We start from the raw sequence: 22,581 nt of genomic DNA, 5'->3' as shown, positions 1-22,581 counted from the left end.
TTGTAAAAATACCGAATATCGGGAGGTACCGTTACATGGGGGCTATACGAAGACGTGGACCTGCAAAGACAATTTTCTGTCTCAAATACCAAATTTGAAACAATTACGGTGAATTATGTCGCTAAAATCATCAAAATACCGAATATCGGGAGGTACCGTTATTTGGGGGATATACAAAAAACATGGACGTACATGGCCCATTTTCAAGACCAAACGTCCTGCAGACATAAAATACATTTGAGTAAAATGTTATCAATCTACTTCTTTCGTTCGAAAGCTAGAGTGATTTCCACAGACGGACAGACATCGCTACATCGACAAAGAATTTTACGCTGAATAATACATACACTTTTTGGGGTCTAAAATGTATAGTTCGAGGTGTTACAAACGGAATGACAAAGTTAATATACCCTCCATACTATGGTGGAGGGTATAAAAAGACGGAGGAGTGCAAAATGATTAGATAAGTTACAATCGAAATACAAAACTTAATACACCCTACATCACTTGTTGAAGAATATTACATGTCTGATACGACAAAATTGAGTTCAAATAAAACAAGTTAAAAAGAATCAGTCGGTTTTGCCGACATATGTATACCCTCAGCCAATGTACAATTATTTAAAAATATTTTGACTTCTGTTATGATTATTCAAATGTTTAAACCTTTTGAAGTAGGTTCCGAAGGAATGTGCCAATATTGGCCATTTCGTATCGGACCTAAATAAATATGATATAAATATTGCGACGTGTCAGGTTTGGACTATATTGGTAACTTCCTTCACTTCCTTCCAATGTTAACATGTGCGTGAGGTACCAGATGTAGTCGATCGAAGTATTCCATTTTCATGCTTTATCTAATATAGCTAAAAATATTGGTATGGGCAATATTACAAGAAAATCGATCATTTATTTATAATTTATGGAAAATCATAAATTCCATATTCACCTCAGGTTTCTGACAAAGAGAGATATATTTAGATATCAAAATAAAAATAAAAGTATTATTAAAATTACGACTCTTTGTGGGTGAGGTACCGGAAGAGTTTCGAAGATATATATCATCTTCACAACAGAGCTTGTATTAGCAAAAATATTCGTATGTGTGAAATTTGAGGAGACTTGATCGTTTTGATCGTTTTGTTTTTCAAAATCTTGAACCCAAAAGAAATGGTCCGATCTCTACCATCTTTATAACAGAGGTTGTGTTGATGGAAATATTGAGATACATTAAGTCTTGAATGGAATCGGATGATAATTTCGCTTTTTATGAGCTTCATGGATATTCAAAATTTTCAGCCTTTGTGGGAGAGGTACTAGAAGGACTGGACCGATACATCCCATCTTCACAACATAAAGTAATGAGACGTGTAAAATATAAAGAGAACTTGATGCTTATATCCCTTTGAGCAAAGTCTAAATGGAATTTATTATTAGTTTCGCGTTTTATGAGCTCAATGGTATCTCAAAATTTCGACCTTTTGTGGGGCAGGTACCAGAAGGAGGGGACCGATATATTCCCTATTAACACCAGATCTTAGGTTTATAAAAATATTGGGATGTGTGAAATTTGAAGACAATCGGACTCTTACAGCACATTTTATAGGAGTTGTAATCATTCAAAATTTTGACCCTTTGTGAGGGAGGTACTTGATGGAGTGGACCGAAATTGTCCATTTTCGGACTAAATTAGATTATCGTTTCTCTTTCTGTGCAAAAAATATTTTTTTTGTTTTTTATACCCTACACCACAAGGTGGTCAGGGTATTATGTCTTTGTGCATTTGTTTGTAACAGCAAAAAGGAAACGAGATAGACCCATAGTTCCTTTTGATGATCTGCATAGAATCACCTTCTGAGTCGATTTATGCATGTCCGTCCGTCTGTCCGTCTGTCCATGTATTTTTGTAAAGCACAGTTCGCATTTATTGCCATATCCAAATGAAATTTTGCACAAATCATTTGTTTGGCCCTATTGAAATTTGAGATAATCGGTCAAAATTTAGATATAGCTCCCATATATATCTTCGTCCGATTTGCCTTTTATTGTGCACCAAATGTGTCATATCAGCCCAAATGGCATGGAATATTGCACATACGACTAAATTAGGCTTGAAAATAAGTATGCCAAATTTGATCGAAATCGGTTCAGATTTGTTATATTGTTACCCACAACCTTAATATGCACTCCGTAAGAACGATATTCAGGGAAATATATCAAATACAGCTCAGAAATATATTTGCCAAATTTTATTGAGATCGGTTCAGATTTGGATATAGCTCCCATATATATCTTTATCCGATTTCCAATTAATTGTGCACCAAATGGGCACTACTAGTCCGAATTTAAAAGATACAAATGCTTCGGCATATTTTGTCCTTTGAATTTTTAATTATAATTATAATCATAGCGTGTATGATTGAATTCTCCCATAAAAACTTTTAATTGTTATGTGAAGCTCTACTAAATTAAAATAGTGGTGTAGGTCGGGCCGGGCCGACTTTAAGACTTTTTTTACTGTGTTTTTTTTTTTTTTTGGAAAATTTTAACCATTTGTGGGGGAGGTACCAGAAGAAGCGGAACGATGTATTCCATCTTGGCACCAGACCTTGGGTTAATAAAATTATTAGGATGTGAGAAATTTGAAGACAATCAGACAATCAGAAGACATTACGTTTTATAAGAGTTGTAATTATTCAAAATTTTGACCCTTTGTGGGGGGATGGAGTGATCCGATATTGTCCATCTCCGAACTCGATCTAAGTTTGACAATAATTTTAGGATGTACTAACTTTGGATCAAATCGGATACTCCCTTCGAGAGTTATCGTGCGCATCGGCCAGCCAGGCAGACGGACATCGCTAGATTGACTTCAAATGTCCTGAAACGGATTTGGTACAAAGAGACCTAGGGTGTAAAATCGTTATTTCGATGAGGAACGTTTTGGCCGTATCAAATTATATATGCCCTATGTGGCCATATGATTGAGATTATAAAAATATCGGTTACAGGTCATATATCATTCATGTAACCAGAGAATAAGTTGCTGTTTATACGATACGGTCTTACAATCAATTAAGTTGTATTTAAAAGTTTCATAATGAAATAAAATTCTGTTTCAAGGTGGGTGTAAGGACAATTTAGTAAACTTATGTCCGCATGGAATCAATTCAATTAACAGTTTCTCTGTGACCCCCCCCCCCCTGCCAAATTGATTGCTCGGCATATACACACACAAACCAACAGAACGTCTATGTAGTGGTGGCAGTAGATAAAGTCACAAACGTCCAATGCTAAGACCAGGCACTTAGTAAGGTCTTGTGAGTTTCAATGACTCTGATGCCTTTGATAAAAGTTAAAGCAACATGATGTGGTCGCAATCGGATATTTTGTTTTTGTTTTCTTTTTTTCCTATTTTTTCTTCCTCACAATTCACAGTATATTGTAACGTATGTGGCTTTTCCAATCTGGATGGCTTTTTCTCTTCTAAAGTTGCCACTAAAACAAAACAAACCCGGTGTGGGACATGTATGGATAGGAAATCAAGGTCTTACAATTGTCGGGCAGCAGGTAAATGTTTTCATGTAAACTTGGTGTGACCTATGATTGTTGTGAAGGTTGAGATTTATATCAATGTATATGGGAGATATTAGACACTGGTGTGTGTATGTAGATGCAATTTACTGTTAGTAAAATCTGAAAATTTCAAGCTAAAAAAGTTTGATTTATTTTTTATAATTTGGTTGCCCCTAAAGTTTGTATTACCTGCAAATATTAGTAGTTGAACCCATAAAAAACGTTTAATCAAAGTTCTAACAATTATTACTCTTAGTGATAGGTCCATTTGTTAGATCTTATAAATCCGTATGTTAATACAATATATATTTATGGAATAAATACAGTATATATTTATGGGATTTTAACAATCAAAATATATTGAACATACGTAATCAATAAAGACTGAAGCAGGTACGAAAAAAAATATATATTCTATTTTCGAAATGCCCAATTATCTGTTTTGACTGCGGCTGGTATTGGACTCGCAACCTCATGTTTTGTATTTAAATAATGGATTATTAAAAGTTTGAAAAAACCTAAACCTAATGAAGCGAGGAAATTTATTTTGTAACCATTCTTGGGTGGCGCGTGTTGAGTGCGATATTGCTGAGTCCTGTTGGAATGTCCAAGGTCTGCGGCCAAAAAGTTTGCGTACCCAAGGCTTTAATACACCCTCCAGAATATTTTCGCAATAATATTCGGTATTTTTTCTAATGCCACAGTCGATTAATACGAGCGGAGAAGACCATCGGCTCTTATGGCGGCCCACACCATCATCTTGGCCGGCGCTTCAGTTGTGGGGACCAACCGAAGGTGCGCATTTTCAGGTGACCTTTGGCAAGTAAACACGATTATTTTGTTTGTTTACAAACTGCTGGATAACGAATGTTTTCTCATCGGAGAAACCCAAATTCGGCAGTTCACCACTTTCGGCCAAGCGAAGCAACTCTTTTGCTTTTTTGAGTCTATTTCCTTTCTGTTGCGGCGTAAGTTCTTGCACTTTTTGGAATTTCAATGGCTTTACGCCGAGCTCATTTTTCAATATTTGCCGAATGGAATATTGCGATATGTTCAACTCACGAGCCATTTTCGGCCACTGCGACGTGGGTTTCGATTAAGTCGCTTCTTTACCTTTCGAACCATTTCTGCTGATGTTGCTGTTTTCTTCCGTCCAATTCCTTGACGTCGGGCTGCGCTACCAGTACCACGGTAACGAGCGATGGTACGAGACACAAAAGATGTATTCACATAGCTCTAACTATAGCCACTTGTGGTTTTTCAGCCAAATATAAAGAAATCACACTATCACGATTAATCTCTTTTCTGGAAAAATTTAACCAAAATGCTTTTGTACTCTTGTAAATAATATAATGAGCTGTCACTGGAATAATATTAGCAGCTGTCGGACGAGTGGACAGAAACGACAGCAGTCTGAAGTTGGTTGCAGTTTTTTCATCACACCCTGTGTTTTAATTTTGGAATTTTGAGTTCGCAATAGGACAGATAATTGCCTGTCTAGGTCCACGTTTTCGCATATCCCCTATATACCGGTACCTGCCTGATTCGGATTTTTCGACAGAATTGTTTGGAGTTCGTAATAGATAATTGGTTACAGTCGTCCACGTTTTCTTATAGTCCTATTCAACTTTAAAACCTAATATTCAAGGTTTTCAAAAGCATTCCAGCATTTTATGTGTGAAACTATTTATAAATAGCATAGGACCGAAACAAGACCACGGTTCAAACCGCCTGAAAAACTATTTCAAAAACCGAACCATAGTTCAAGGAATCACGTAATGTTGCAACGTTTCCAGGAAGTGTCTCCATCAGCTTCAACATTTAATGGATTCTCGTCGCGGGTTGAAAGTAACATGCGTGTTTTCGAATGAAGATTCTGTTAAAGTTGTAGCAATAGATATGAGGCATCCTCTATTCTTGAGACACCCTCTATGCACTTAGGGAGAGGATAAAATTCCCTCTTTCGAAGAAAGAACTCAAATTTGAAAAATGAATCGTACAACAATATTTATTGCAATGTTTGTATTATTGTGTGACTTTTATTAGATGATGCGGTCCAATTTTTAGAAGAGGAAGAAATGAAAGAATTTGTTTTATATTTAATTTTTTTACCTACAAACTTGCTAGACAAAAATAGTTATCAATAATTTTTGTCCCTGTTCTTATTGTCCATTGCCTTAATAAATATGACTTCCTTTGAGGACAAACACACGCACTTTTAAAAATCCTTTCCCATATACATATACGTTTGTTTGTTTTGTAGCTGACAGTGTTGTCTTCAGTATCGCCAGAGTACAATTCTCAAAATGTACATGTGTATGCACATTCACACTCACACACATGTTGGGGCACAACCGGTCATTCAATTTGATTCTCAAAAAAAAAAAGAGACAAAAATGCTTATCTAAACGTATTAAATGGGATTATTCAATTTACTTTAGATTTATTTCCATACGGAAAGGTAAACTCAACACAAATCACCAGGGATTTGCTATGTCTGTGCCGGTTTTACTCAATCGACACAAACCAGACAAGTTCGCCATGATTTTTCTTCTTCGACACACACACACATACATCCACATATATATGTATGGCCATATAAATATTTAAAAATGTGACTTCCATTTTTAATAAATAAATATTTAAGGGGGTGAGAGAGGACATATGTCAATAAATATTATCAAAGAAAAATTCTTTTATTAGATTAAATACAAAAATAGTTGTATTTTGTAAAATATGTTGGTGTTCTGAAATTTAAAACATACCAGGCACTGGAAAATGTCTTCAATGGATGAAAGGTAGTGTGTACTAAATTTGCCTTAGCACAAATTTGGTAGGCGTTTGTGGCACTTTTACCATTACTAGTAATGACATCCAAATACCCCCAACATTACCAGTAGGCCACAAAAAATTATAATCAAACCAAGTCATGAGTCAGGGCGACATGGAATGAGAACTCCTGATGGGAACTTGCTTAATGTCAAAAAGTCAGTTTTTAAAATTCCGAATAACAGGAGTTACAAATATGTGGGCCATAAGAAAACGTGAACTTCTACAGCCAGCTATCTGCCGGCAAGAGCGGAGCCTATTACGAACTCCACACATCGAGTTTAAGATAATTCTGTTCCAAATTGTAGCTAAAATCTACAAATACCCAATGTTATATGGGGCCACAAGAAGACATGAATTTGTATTGGCAATTTTCTGTCATATGAAATAGTACTAACTGTTCCGAATTTGAATTCATTCTGATGAATAGTGTGGTCCGTGGACCACAGGAAATTTTCTGTCATAGAACGTAGTACCCGAAATACCTAATTTGGAACAATTCCGGTGAAAAATCTGATAGAAATGATCAAAATGCCGAACATCTGGAGGCACTTCATTGTCCTAAGCTTTAACTTCAATGGAAATTTGGGGCCTATCGAATTATTGTTTTGACCTGTAGTACCACTTGATTGGATGTTGCCATCCATCCATAAAAAAATATGATGACGATCTTTCTATAATTGCGGCCTGGAGCTTGATTACAATTTCTAATTGATGGATCGTTTCATAATTTCATAATTCGATCGTTTCATCTCGTCGAGTAATGGAAATTGGTGTAGCATCGATTATTTCGTCTCTGGCCTCCGTACCTTTTGCTCGAACCGCCTTTGTAACAAAAGCGATACTGGAATTTTCACGACTCGTCTCTTTCATGGAAAAGTCAATGACTTTCTGTTGATGACAACAATAGAAAATGCATTAAGTATGGTTGGGAAAAAATTGTCATGTCCTCCCCCTTAGAAAGCTTGATTATCATGACAATATAATTGGGCCTTTGAACTCGAAAATACCAAATTAAAAACAATTTAGAGAAAAATGTGACTGGGATATTCAGAATAACAATAATTAGGGACTACTATACATAATTATGTGATGTTCGATACAAATTCAGAGTTTTTTTTTTAACATTGCTACCTATGCGTGGCTTCAATAGACAGACGATCATATTTAAATCGACTTTTATATTTTAACAAGTTATGGGGTCTCCAACTCTTATTTCGATAGAATGAAAAATTCAAATCAAAGGTTATAAAAATCAAAGAAGGTCCGACTTTTTACCACACCGATTACCGATAATCGCTAGTATAATAGTAGTATATAGTAAAAGTGGATCCGGAAACAAATAACGACTGGAGTTTTATCATTGATTTGACCCGATTTTATCTTATGATGGCCTCTCTCTGTTTCCGCCTTAGCAGTGATGTGAGTTATGCGTAACTAACATAAATTTCAATTATTCCATTCAATTTGTCTACATATTTCCATTTGGAATTCATGTTGAAAATTGTTTTAGTATTCTATTTCAATGAGGATGAAAAATCACTTCTGACATGGAGGGTGATGGCACAAGTGGCCTTTAGTCAAAGTCCTTCTCCTACACGCTTGACCAAATAAATGTCAATAGTGCGGATGGAAAGCTGGCCAAATGAATGTATAAATATTTGAGCAGGCCAATAAAACCCACAAAAACAAAAACTAAAAATAACATCACAAATCAAGCATATAAAATGAAAAGGGCATTTAATAAATCCAAAAATATGGTAGCAATATGTGACGGCGCCTTGGTATGGGTTAGGTCTGTCAGTCAGCCAGTTTGTTTAGGTGACAATATATTCATATGCTTTGTTTCGTTCGGTCGTCCATGGCAGAATTTATAAAATCTTTCACATGCTAATAAATTGTTTTCCAATCGCAGTGCACAGTAGTGGATCGCAATGAAGGTATTGTGACCTAAGGATAAAAGAGGACACAGGAATAAAATGTGATGTGGACATCGTATCGTGGTGCCGACTCAATACGGCGACACAAACTCCAATAGAAGGCAAGGAAAAGGGACCAAATAAATATTCGAATATTTCATTTCCGATTATGTTATTGGCACTTATGGGTCTATGGTTGCCTTTATGCCGGCATGAATATTTACAAGTAGCCCAGTGTGCGTCTGTGTGCGTGAGTGTGTGTATACACATTATCCAAAATCAACTAAATGTGTGCACGTTGTATCGATGTATATATTTGTGTGTGTGTGTGTGTTTACAACATTCGGTAGGTTTGTTGTTTAAATAAAATTCGTTGCTTTGGTTTGCCGAATTCCAGTTCCAGTTCTGTTGAGTCCTTTAGCGTCAACATCTGGGAAACATTTGCACACGTTTGTCCCCTATTCTGGCCTAAGTACATGCTCGGTTCGGCCATGTGTACGTGCATGATCAAACGTGAGAGTGGTTCGATAAAAATCTGTAAAAGTTGTATTGCCACTGGATTAAAAAAATCCCAAGCTGAAAAAATCGCTCCAGTGCTAAAATGAAATGAGGCACATCGATGAGAAAGAATAACTGAGAACTTTTTGTAAATGCTCCAAATGCCGTGTTCAGGAAGAACCTATCAGAAATATTTTTTAATCCAAATTCATTGGTATTTTGCTCCTTATTTTCTGATATTTGGTTTCCCAACTTACGATGGGACTAAGTTTCCATACATCTGTAGAAGCATTCTCTAACTCATTCTGGAGTTACCGACAACTATCAATACAATTAAAACACACAACTATGAGTGAAAAGGGCTAGGACATATCACTTGCTTTATTCTGATCGCTATTTATTAGAAAAAAATTCTATAATTACCGAAAGTATAAGCATTTAAATTTTACCGATTTTTGTCAGAATCTCACTACTGGGCCACACTATTACAACGGACTTCTACCTTCTCGGTATATGCATATATGTGTGTACATATGTACATATGTGTAAATGTTTCTTTTTGCATACACATGAACACATACATACAAACAAACATTCGTACATACCTTTAATATTTACTATGTTATAGCCACTTAATTCCCTGTGTTTTGTCGAGTGGAAAATTCGTTTTGCAATAAAATTTTATTCTGCATGTCCTTCTTTCAGAGGGGAAACAAAAAAAAAGGCAAAAAAAAAAAAAAAAACACAGTCGTGCCACATAAACACATACAATCCGGTTGATGGGGGCATATATGCTCGGCCTCATAACCATATTGACGTTTTCACATATTCATATATGCATTTACACATACACACACATGTGCATATGAGTGTGTATATGCAGTTCCAATAGCTGGGCGAACGGTTTTTTCTGAAAGTGCCTTTTTAGCAGTACATTATTCAAAAAGCATAACCGTCCTGAGGCAATTCCTGCAAACAAATAATAAATAAAAAATCCTTAAAATTTTACGACACAACCGTCTCCGCTTTCATCTGTGCACCCGGAGGCCTCTCTCGGTTTGATGTCCCATTTTCGCTGCCGTTGTCGGTTGTGGGCATGTGGCTGATGGTGGGTGTGCGTGAATGTTTCGCTGACGGACTGCTAGGATTTGGGTGAACTCGGAGGCAGGCAAGGTTGTTGGCATAATTTCTGTCGATGTCCCTGTCACTGAGTTCGTTCGCATATGTCAGTTGAAATTTTTAAAATCTGAATTCCCTGGAGCAGGTTTATAATATCGTGAGGGGCTTTTGTTACTGTGTTTTTGTTATTATTATTGCCACTACTGTGTTCATTTGGTGGTCGGTAGCATTTATAGTTTTTATTGATTTTCAGTGGGGCGGGTCGAACTTTTCGCAGCGGAACTTCGGTTGGTGAATGTCATCAATTGAATAAGTCTAAACACACCCGCACAGTTTGGCTTTTATGTAAAATTCCTTGCAGCAGTTGTTGTCGATTAGACTGTCAAATGTCGTTGTTAGAGACGATTATGAATTAGTTGTTGCTTTGTAGTTAGCACGCATGTAAAAGCACGAAAATTTGAAAAAAATAGATAAAATCTATTTAAACATTTGGAATAACTTTTAGGGGGAAAATATAGAAAATGATGAAGAAAGTGGGAGTGACAGTATTTCAATGCCGTACACCACAAAGATTTATATCAGGACACATTCCGGCAAAGTATTTTGTGTTTTTTTTTTTAACCAATATCCCCGAGGTGGCTCCGTCAATGAATGCAGCCCGATTAATATTGGCTCGTTTTAAATTGGCCCATGGGAATGCACAATTTGTTCAGTTTGACATAGGTTTTTTTGTGCATTTTCGTACACAATTTTAAGACTAACAAGGTTTTGTATTTAATTCAAGTCTTTTCTTTTTCGGAAAGAATAGTAGGACAAGGGTTAGCAGGGAGTTATTATTAATGGACCCACATCCAATTTTTCCATCCAAAACTATTTCACCGACACCATATGTGAACCCAAAAAAAAAAACAAAATGGACATCTATATCAAATTTCAGGATTCCAGCCCCATCCCTTCACCCAATACCAAATGTAGTAACATGTAGTACGCATACCCAAAACAATCTACATCTCTCCATCTTAGCCATCAACAGTGATCCAAAATTAGTACCATTTAGTACTTTTCGAACAATAGCACACATTTTTAGAACCACCGTCAAATCTCAAAACACAGATACCATCAGCAACCTAAATATCAAATATCAGAATTTTATCTCACGCAATATCAAATATAGTACCATTCAGCATTTTTCGTACAATAATAACTACCTCCATATGTCAAAGCAACACATAGAGCGACTCTAATACAAAGTTTCAGTTTATATATGTAATTTTACCATATTTAGTATCATTTAATAATTGTACACATTTCCTAAACCAACTTTTATTCTCAAATCTACCACCAATAGGTATCTCAAGACCAAAACTTTGAAATTCAAGGTCCATCCATTCATTCTAAACCTAAACCTATATTTTCTATTTAGGGCTTTTCGCACACTTAGTACACATTTCCAAATGAAGATGAATTCATATCCTTTCTTAATCACTGACACTAACAGTGACATCTTCATCACATTTTAGCTATATTCCTTCACCCACTACCAAATATGGTACTTTTCTACGAATATATAAATTCCAAAAGCTCCTTCATATATCAAACTAACTTTCCAACCTTTATGCTCATACCAAATTTCCAGATTTAAGCACTATCCGTTCACATAATTCCAAATCGTACCAAATTTAGTGCATTTTAATATTTTTGGTACACATATTGTTAGAATTCCATATTCCATATATCAATCAAATCCTGATGCCAAATTTTGGACTTCCACTCAATCCCTTGCCCAAATATTAAATTTAGTACTTTTAAGCACGTAAAATTTAAAAACACTAATTTTATACTCAGGAAACATTTACGCCCAGGGTAGTGATCTTTACGCCCAGGGAGGACATCTTATTGTCGGCCCCTTTCGATTGTAACATTTTGCATAGTTAATTTTATACCTAACAAAGGATATGTATTCTTGATCAGCGTTAAATTCTAACAGATTCTGTCCGTCCATCTGTTGTAATCAGGCTAGAGTCCATTTTGTTGTTCCTAAAACGGTACATTCCCATAGTCGGTATTTTGATCATTTTAGCATCAGTTTCGAACGTATTGGAATAAATTTCACAGTTAATAATGGGTTCTATCTACTTTGGCAAAACATTGTCCACATAGGTTGAGGTTTTCTTATAGCACCATAAAACGATGATTCTCTTTATTCGGTATTTTTTCGATTTTAGCCACATTTTCCAACTAAAATTTTCAACAAAATTCGGTATTTCGATTTTACTTTTGTTGCAGAACAATGTTTATATAGGTCAACGTTTTTCCATCACTTCCTCCCGATATTCGGCATTTTTATAATTTTAGCCACATTTGTAATAGAATGGTTGAAATTTGGATTGTATGTTCCTTCTGACAGAAGTGGGGCTTGCCCCTCGAATACGGGAATTTCGGCATTAATAAACACATTTTTACATGCGTTATTTTGTAAATGTTGGAGACTACGTTATGTCTTTATGCATCTGATGATTTTGTTCTCAAACCGTGTAATTTCGATTTTTGCCATTAGAATCGTAACGGCATCAACTGATCCACTTCACCGATATTGTACTTTCCCAATTGGGGGACTCCAATGCATTGGAATGTTCTTGGGCAATTATGTTGTTTAGAATAATTCTGTGAGTGTCTTCGCCAGTTTATTATATATTCTATGTTCGTGGGCTTGTGTAATGCGGAAAATGTTTACATATCCCTATTTAATATTATAATAAATATAAATGGTCTGACCAATATCAGTATAAACATCAGCATTATAAACAACAGTTAGAATAACAAACACCAACATTCTCAAATATAAATGACCTTTTTCCGGCGACAAGAAGAGTCAAGAATCTCTCTCTCTTTTTTAACAGTGAGGTGTGTATGTGTGTGGCGAACAGAAAACAATAACAACACATTTAAGCTAACATTAAATATCATTAGTATTCAAAGGAATCGATATCCGACCAACGACAGACAGATCTGGAATGTGTGCAATCTAAGCCATACTAAAATGCAGAGGTCCACCCTCACACAGAATAAGGTCAGTTTTTCCATTTACACCCACATCGTTTGTGAGTTGGTATATCTCTATCCTTTGGCAATTATCCATTTTTCAGGGCAATAACCAAATGGCCTAACTGTCAACCAAGCACATTCCAAACTCACACACATACACACACAAACACAATCCCACACCAAAGCACGCACACACACAACCTCGTAAGCACGCAAGGGACAATCGAGCTTTAAAAATTCAAAACATGCCAAAATACTTAAGCTTTTCCCAATTAATTGGCCCATAACAAACATCCACATCAAGAGGGACAATACCGACCGACTGACAATAACGACAACAGCAACACCAACAACACCATTGACATCGAAATCATTCGATTGGCATCAGAAGCGTCAGCGTCAATGGCGAACGTTAGAACAACGGCAAACGGCCAACGATGGCATCAAAAATGATGATAACTCGCCAATACGAATAATGGCGTTGATGTCCTGCCGAAAATGTCTTGTTTTTGTTGTTGCTGGGCAAAAAAACCCAACACTTCCCAATGTTGCGTACAGTTATGTGAATTCATTACGAATGGGAGGTGTATTTCAATATGTTCGAATTGTCATTTTCTGCATTATTAACTCAATAGATATTTCAAGTAATAAAAACAAAGACATAATATTGATTACGAACAGAAGAAGAAGCAAATACAGCTGAATGAAACCAATTATAGGTTTGATGTCTGGCAAATGAATTTTTTAAATACATATTTTTTATTTCTTTTATAGAGTTTTTTTGTAAGACTGTAAATTGATATGGAATTTAAATGTGCTTTAAAGCTGAAAAAAAAAATAAAATCACATGCGATTTACATAAACACATTTGCGTTCAATATAATTGAAGGAAAAGGAAACAAATTGTAAGTAACATCTTTTGAAACAATGCAGAAGAAACCCGTTACTAAATAATGGGTTTATTAAGTATCCAGAATACAGGGCCAACTTACAAAATACCCTTGTAAACATTTATTTTAACATGGACATAACAAAATTCGGACGGAGCCGTCATTATGATACACTACACTCTCTAGCATATTTGGTGAAGCTACCTGAAACACATAAATCTTTATACTGTTAATTTGTGTGAAGAAGATCATACACAGTATATCGTAATTGATGGCGTATTACGGCTTTAGAGCGATTTTAATTTAAAATCTCAATCGATTTTGACAACAATTGACGTAGATATTTGTACATCAATGCTATAGAGATCATCGTGTGACTATGATTAGACTTACATTGAATTCGGATGTGGCATAAATATCGGAGCTATAGCTATATCTGAACTGATTTTCACAACATTGTATGAGCGGTATAAGCCAAAATCCCTCCAACTTGGTCTTATTACTACACATTTAGGGCATAAAAAGAATAATAGCATGAAATGAACTCAAAAAATATTACCAGAGGTATTTTTTTGAGCTGTATCTGACATCTTAAAACTAATATCATTGTAATAAAGTGCATATTACGGGCATGGGGGACTTAAAAAATTGGATGAAACACGTGTATGAGAGCTATACCTTGAGCTAAACAAATGATCGATGCCAAATTTCATCGCAATCGAACAGAAAATGAGACAGACGTGTATAAATCGGGCAGACAGACATGTAAAAATCTAATCAGAATATGATTCTATGGTAATCATCAAAAGTAGCTATGCGTCTATTTTTTTTTTCCTTTTACAACTGTGTGGTGTAGAGTTAAGTCTGGAGTATTTCCCCATTGGATTAACTTCATATTACTCTCCATTAGAGAGAGTAATGTTTTTTTTTTTTTTTTTTTTGAAACGAATCTGTCAGCTCTGCTATATTTGCTGATCGCTACCAATATTATGATTTTATTCCGGCAAAGGGAATGGTCACATAGCTTTTCAGTTTTTTGGAATGACGACTTGATGAAAAGCAAGCTCTATAAGTGTCGAGCATTCACAAGTGATTGAGAATCACACTCACTTCTTTAGTGAGATTTTTCATACCATCGACGTTGGTGTTTTTTTTAAGTACAAGAGCGTTTTTTCATATTATTAGGAAAACATTTCCCGCATTGCACTGAAGTGACTGGCACAATACATATGGGTGCAAAATTTTAGCCTCCTATCTCAATTCGTTCCAAAGATAGCGTTGTTACAACAGACAGACGGGCATCTCTAAATCGAGTCAAATCGGTTCGCCATGTATTATTTACAGAATTCTTAGGCCCAAAAAGTTAACTCTTGAAAATTGTTTAAAAATATTTACAGATTATATTTTTCCAGAACTTATTAATTATTTTAAGTTATGCTAGTTCGTCTCAAAATAAGTTATAAAAGTTCTTGCCATGTTAATGCACTAAACTCTTCCAAAAAAAAAAAAAAAAACACACACACATACACAAATTTAAACGAATTTTTATGCATATATACATAACAATCCAACTTTAAACGTGTGTGGGTTTGTGAATGAGAAAAATAGTTAACAATATTTAAATTTTATGACTAAACGCATGAAAGAGCTAACACTATTTTATCCCGCCGTAAAAACCACATTTGTAGCTTTTATTGTCGTTCGAATGAAAAAATTACAAAAACCCTTGTTTTCTTCATATGGTAAATTTAACACGATTAGGCAAAGGCAAACGGGAGGAGCATACCACTGAAGGCCTCTACAGTCACTATGCTCATGTTGTAGTAAAATAATATAACTATTTGAATTTTAAATTATTCCATTTGGAAATGGAATTTATCCATTTTTAACTCGGAACACTCTGTTTGTATTTCGAAACATTTAATTTTCAATTAGAATTCTTTCATTTGTTATTCCAATAATTCGATTTTTACTTTGAATTATTCCATTATGGTTTGTGGATTATACATTATTCAAGGACATTTTATTACCATATACCTTAAAAATGGAATTAAGAAGATGATCTTGGTGGTGCAGAGCCTTCAAATAAGTACTAGTTAGTGCTACTTTGTGTCAATATCATAACGGAAACATCGATTATCATAGTACAATTATTACATTCTTTAGGTTCTGGAACAGATCATGTATGGAAAGAACAAATTGACTTTTTATATTTTGAGGATATGAGGCATTTTAGATCATTTGTAGAAAAAATTAAAATGACGTGCAAATTAAAAAAAAAGCATTAGGGTCGGTTAGGAAAAACTTTCAATTTGGCAAAAAAAAAAAAACGTTTTTAAATAAAAGTATCTGGATTCAAACGTCTTCCACTTTAAACTGCAAATATCGGTGACATCGGCAGGAGAACACAGTAAAAATTTACAAATCACCCATACCAATAGTGGACCTGAATGGAACATTTTTTAAGGAAAGAACAGAGCTTTCAAGAACCCCAAATGTAAAGTTTTAGTTATTTTGGTTGGAAATTGCGTCAGAAACCTTCAAAATATCGAATATCTGGAGGTATCGTTATATGGGGGCTATACCAAAACGTGGACCAATATTTAACAATATTTTCAATACCAATAAGCCAGAATATAAACCTTTGTGCCAAATTTCAAACCTATAGACTAAATAATATGTACTCGATCGTGATTTAAACAGACAGACGGACATCGCCAAATCGCCTTATAATTTTATTTTGATCATGAATATATGTGTTTTTTTTGGATCTCCGACGAATATTTCGAGAGGTGGGCATAAAACAGATATTAATAACGCATTATCTTTCAACTTTACTTTCGGTGCTGTAAAAATAGTAACATGATTGCACTTTTCAAATTGATTGATATGTCAATCTTTAAATTTTGTACTCTGAGTTTGATATTTTTTCTAGTTTCCCCTTCCCCTATTTTCGGGTAAGGATATTCTCTGAGAGTGAATTTCTCATTCAACCATATTTCGTTCAACCATATTTAATAATGTTCGAATTTAAAGTCTCTTAAAATTGTATTTGCAAGATTAAAAAGTCTCCACATTGTTACTGCATACCTATCATTTGTACCCATGAAAAGGCCTTGGATCAGCTGCACTCCGCCACTGTAAATGGCCATTTGCGAGCTCGCTCCCATCCATTGGGCATTCAGTATTATGGAATTATGTTGCGGCCGATAATAATGGAATTGTTAACAATTTCGAGCATTGAGGCTCTGTAACGTGAACAGCTGCTACTCGTTTGTCCGTTGGCCAATACCGGCAGCATGAACCGCATAATGCCGCTGTATTAAATATTGTTTCAAATATGTTAAATGAAGTGTTTCATTCGATTCTATGTCCATTCAAATGTTCGCTTTGTTGCGTTTAATCGAAATTTTATGGAGTTGTTGTTGCTATCGTTTTTTGCTTTTTGTTTGTTTGGCCTAAGTTGTTGGTTGTAACCACATTAGCTGCGATTTTATATTGAATTTTATTGGGGGGGACTTTACGATTATGATTAGCATCGTAACCGCTGGGCTATTTATTGTATTGTGTCAATGGAAATTAACTCGTTTGTATTTAACTTTAATTCAACTAAGGATTTGAAGTATTAACATACAATAATAAAGTAGAAATGAAATTACAAAGACTGCAGGAAATAAAATTGTTGGGATCCATGTAAATGTTCGAAATCAAAAAGAATTTCATATAGTTTAAACTTTTTGCGGTAATGACCTTCTTAATAAATACACTCTCCCTACTACAAATACAAAATTTGACACAAGTCCGCTGAATAATATCGCTAAAATCATAAAAATACCGAATATATGGGGGTACCGTTATATGGGTGCAATACTAAAACATGGATCTATATAGAGGTAATTCTCCTCCAGGCGGTAAAATACTCAGAAGGAACTCTTTGTGTAGAAATTAAGATAAAGCCATTGAAAAATGTGGCTAGAATCATTCAAAAACCGAACGTCGGGAGAAACGGTTATATGGGGGCTATACAATATCGTGGACCGATATTATCGAACTTGATCTGTCTGCAGACAAAAGAAAGAATGGTGCAAATCTTTAGCTTCCTATCTTTATTCGTTTTGACTCTAGCGTGATTAAAACAGACAGATAGACGGACGAACAGGGCTAAATCTCGCCTCGTCTTAGAATTTTACGCTGACCTAGAATATATAGACTTTGTTGGGTCCAAAATTATTATTTTGATGAGTTATAAACGGAACGACGACTTAGTATACCCTCCATACTCTGTATGGGTATAAATTGAAAAAATTTTCTCAAAACGTAAAAAGTACTTAAAACCTGCAGATATTGTTAAATGTGGGCTATAGCATCAATTATTATACAACTATACCAATCTTCTTAGAAATAAAGAATACGTCTATGAAAAGTTTCAAAGATCCATTTTAAATGATTTATTATTTATGGGTCCCCAAACGATATTATGGCGTGTTACAATCTGGTGACAAAATAGTATACCCCAACCTGTATTGGAAGGCATGAAAATTGAGTTAATTTTAATTGTTCTGAATTCTTTATACCCTCAATCATGGGGACAGCATTAAATTCCTGTCAACATGGTCTTCTAGTTAAACAAATTCAAAATTACTGTCCATCTGACTGGAAAATGTTAACAAGACTTTATAACAAATATAGTTGAGATGAACCGCTGACACATAATTTTTTTTTTTTGATAGAATAAGTTATAGGTATTTGGCTGAAAAAGTTAATAAGGTCCCATACCGGAACCTATATTGAAGTTTTTGCGAAAGAGTCAATTTCTATTGAAAAATGTCAACCGATTCGGCGAACGAAACAATCAAACTACAGAAAATCTCCAACTTTTGAGAGGGCAGTAAATTATCTGTTTAAATAGGAAGCAGAATTCCAGACAATAATTGTTTGGAAAAAGAGGTACCTCAGGGATCGGTCCTGAGTGTGACACTTTATTTCTTAGCAATTGAGTCCATGTCTTATTATATCAAAAATGATGTAAAAGCACTTCTATAACGTCAGGAAAAATGTTTCAACAATGTTTCTCATAGCAATCTCTGGATGTCTTCCTCTGAAATATAGTAGATTAAAACAACTCCTGAGTTATGCACTAAAAACATTATCTCTAAGAGACCATCCATTCCATAACATGTTAATAAATGCAGAACAAATTTTAAAAAATGAATCTAAACCTGTGTCTTGTCAACCCTTCTACACAAAATTCTTAAAATGTAAATTTCCTATTGACATACAAAATAAAAGCACATTATAGCCCCTTGGACATTTCCTAAGATAAACCTAATTTAAAGTCTTGCATATGTCAGCACATTATTCTCGAAGAAATTATCCAACGCATTTACAAAAACAAAAAAAATCGTTCCACCATTTGGAAAATTAAAAACAAAAAATAAAATCAGTTAAAAATTCTGTTAAATTCTAAAAATACCGAATACAGCCGTTATATTGGGGTCTGTACGAAGACATGGACCGGCCTAGGTAATTTCGTCATAGGCCATTACAATATTCAAATACGAAACTTGAAAAAAATCAGGTGAATAATTTAGCTAAAATCATCAAAATACCGAATCCCTATATTTATCAGGGCAATACGATATAGACAATTTTCTGTCACAAACTGTAGTACCTATTCGGAACTTCATATACAAAACTTCCAATAATTTTGGTGAATATTGTACCTAAAATCGTAAAAATACCGAATATAGGGAGGTACTGATATATGGCGCCTATACGAAGACCTGGACCTGCATAGACTGTAGTTCCTATTACGAACTCTGAATAATATCCCTAAAATCGTCAAAATATCGAATATTGGGAGGTACCATTATATGGAGGCTATACGAAGACGTGGTGCTGTATATGAAATTTTTTGTCATAGGCTGTAGTACCCATTACGAATTCTAAATAAGAAATTTGAATAATATCCCAAAATATGGAATATATGGAATATCGGGGGGTACCGTTGTATGTGGGTTATACGATATCGTGGACCTATATAGCCATTTCTCTTCCAGAGGGTAAAGTGCTTAGAAAGAACTTCTTCAATTCCATTTAATATGTAGCTAAAATCATCAAAATATCGAATATAGGGTATTACCATTATATGGGGCATATATAACATAGTGTACCTCTATAGACAATACTCTTCCTGGGGGTAAAATACTCAAAAGGAACTCCTTTTATGGATTTTCGTACAATTTCATTGACGAATTTGCTACAATTATCAAAATACCGAATATCAGGGGTACCGTTATATGGCGGCTATACGATATCTTGGACCGATATCGTCCACCTTCGAACTTGACCTGCCTGCAGACAAAAGACTGATCTGTGTAAAATTTTAGCTTCCTATATTAATTTGTTTTGACTCTGGCGTGATAATAACAGACGGAAACACAAGAGGACGAACAGGGCTAAGTCGTCTTAGAATTCTACGCTGATCAAGAATATATATACTTTGTTGGGTCTAAAATTATTATTTCGTTGAGTTACAAACGCATTAATAATTATTCCTCAATTTATAATTGTGAACTATTACCAGTAAAATCAAGTCTAGAATTTTCGTAAAAACTATTATGGGGCAAAAATATTTATAATTTCTGATAGTAAGAGTTCATTAGAAAACGTAGATAACACTTTAACCAAAAATAGTATTTTTCAACAAATAAGGGTCATACCAAAGACAATGGTTTACAATTGTGTTGAATTCATGAGGGTTCCGAGTCATTTTCACATCTACGAAAACGACAAAGTTGATAAAATGGCGAAGGACTCTCGTAACAACATAATAATTCTATAATACAAATTTCAATCCCGGATTACAGATGGCACCTTTGGAATAATGATGGAGTAATCAATAATCAGAAATTTAAAATATTTATAATATTAGACTTTTTTCTTTTATACTACAAATATGCATATCCGCCGTACATGATTAGAGATCTGTCTATACTTTTATGAGATGATGAATATTAAACAATTTCTCATAGATATCAATGTCTATAACTTGATTTAAATCCTTTTTTGAACCATTAAATTTCACCCAATATAAATAAGAACAATTTGTATTAAGAAATGTATTACTGTGGTCTATATAACCTCCACTATGGTGGGACCCTCCAAAAACGTAAATAAATAAATAACATTCACGTTTCAATAATAATTTGTATTTTAACACAAAACAAATTATTAATAATTGAATTGAAGAAAACACTTACCGTCCTCAAGAATGAAACATCATCCTGCTCCGATCCTCCTTCAGCTTCAGCCATTTTTGTTTAGTACCAAAAAATGACTTCAGCTTTCACCAAAAAAAAAAAAAAAAAAAAAACGAATCCAAAATTCTGACGTGATTTCTTTTTCACTCTTCACGATTCAATTAAAAAATAATCCACTCAATATTTAATTAATGAAAAAAATGACGTTAATGTTCTAAGAGACCAACGAATTGTCTGTCCATGTATGCATGCAACAAACCCTGCGTCTAAACGCACGCAGTCAGTCTGTTGACCCCGTTGTTTTTGTTTGATACACCGCAAATTTGGTTCGTTGGCTGCAGAGTGGATGTCAATGTAAAAATAATCTGAAAATAAAAATAAAATTTTAATTAGAATTTCAATTGGTCTAAATAACGAATTTGTCCACTTCAAAGGGGCGAAAGGGGAGATGCCTCTGAATTTTTAATTTATTTCATTTACAGGCAAATGAAAATATATCACATCACACACAAACAAATACAATCAAACCGGAAATGGTGTGTCCACATTACAAGGTATGACATGATTTGTCATTGGTATGGTGCTTTATACCGGCTCGACCGGTAGACGCCTTCGTTCGTTTAAAAATAAAACCAAAACACTGCGCCTTCCACTGCCAAAGCAATGTTATTGACAGTGGTCGTTCTGCTGCTCTGCAAATGGGGGTTCCGGCGTGATTCACCATTGCACATACGAAAATACGTAACGCCCGGCTGATTGGTAAAAATAGCGGATGGCATGCAATCTATGACTTGGCTACAGTTTGAGAGTGACTATTGCCAGCTGTTGACACGGCAAATGTAGGCCAACGTCTATGGCGGAATGTTAAAAGACATCTGTACATTTAGACATGTGTATGTGAGTAGTAGTCTTGTCTGTGCCACCAAAATATAAACAAACAAGAACTGCAAAAATTGTTTTGTGTTGCGCACATCCTCTCGAGAGATAGAGAAAGCACCGTTCTCGTTATTTTTCATTTTTGTTTTGCTTGCCATATTCATGTTTATTCGTTAACTCGCTAACACTCAGCTGATTATTTGCAATTTCTTTTCACTTCTCTTCTATATGGGTATCTGCTATCGTAGCAATGAGGCGATAATTTAATATTCTCTTTTTTTTCGCTCACTCATGCCATTCTCTTGTATACATGTGTATTTTGATGTATATGTTCTCTATAATATACAATAACATAGGATGTAAGTACGTGTGCATGTATGTGGTATGCAAATTTGAGGAACTATATTTACTAAAATAAATGTTCTACATTCGTTGAGAGAGTTTTGTTCTCTGGCACTTGGCCAATAAGCCAAAAAGACATAATGCGGCCACTAAAAATATAACTCATACGTTTTTTGGACTATTCCTTGGATGTTCGATAGAATGGTTGCTAAAATATTAAGCAAT

General features: G+C 34.8%; 1 protein-coding gene across 17 annotated transcripts in view; it reads right to left on the bottom strand.

Moving 5' to 3' along the window:
* LOC101888405 (ryanodine receptor) overlaps positions 1–22,581 on the bottom strand; it is a 99,956-nt gene that overhangs the window by 50,780 nt on the left and 26,595 nt on the right. For all 17 annotated transcript variants that reach the window (XM_020034632.2, XM_020034636.2, XM_011298255.3 and 14 more), the window contains exon 2: positions 21,139–21,503. In XM_020034632.2, the coding sequence (XP_019890191.1) occupies positions 21,139–21,192 (54 nt within the window). In that variant the 5' untranslated portion in view covers positions 21,193–21,503. The remainder of the gene's footprint in view (positions 1–21,138; positions 21,504–22,581) is intronic.

Source organism: Musca domestica, unplaced genomic scaffold (genome assembly GCF_030504385.1).
Source record: "Musca domestica strain aabys unplaced genomic scaffold, Musca_domestica.polishedcontigs.V.1.1 31, whole genome shotgun sequence".
Classification (NCBI taxonomy): Eukaryota; Metazoa; Arthropoda; class Insecta; order Diptera; family Muscidae; genus Musca; species Musca domestica.
This window is presented reverse-complemented; position numbering and strand designations above follow the sequence as displayed.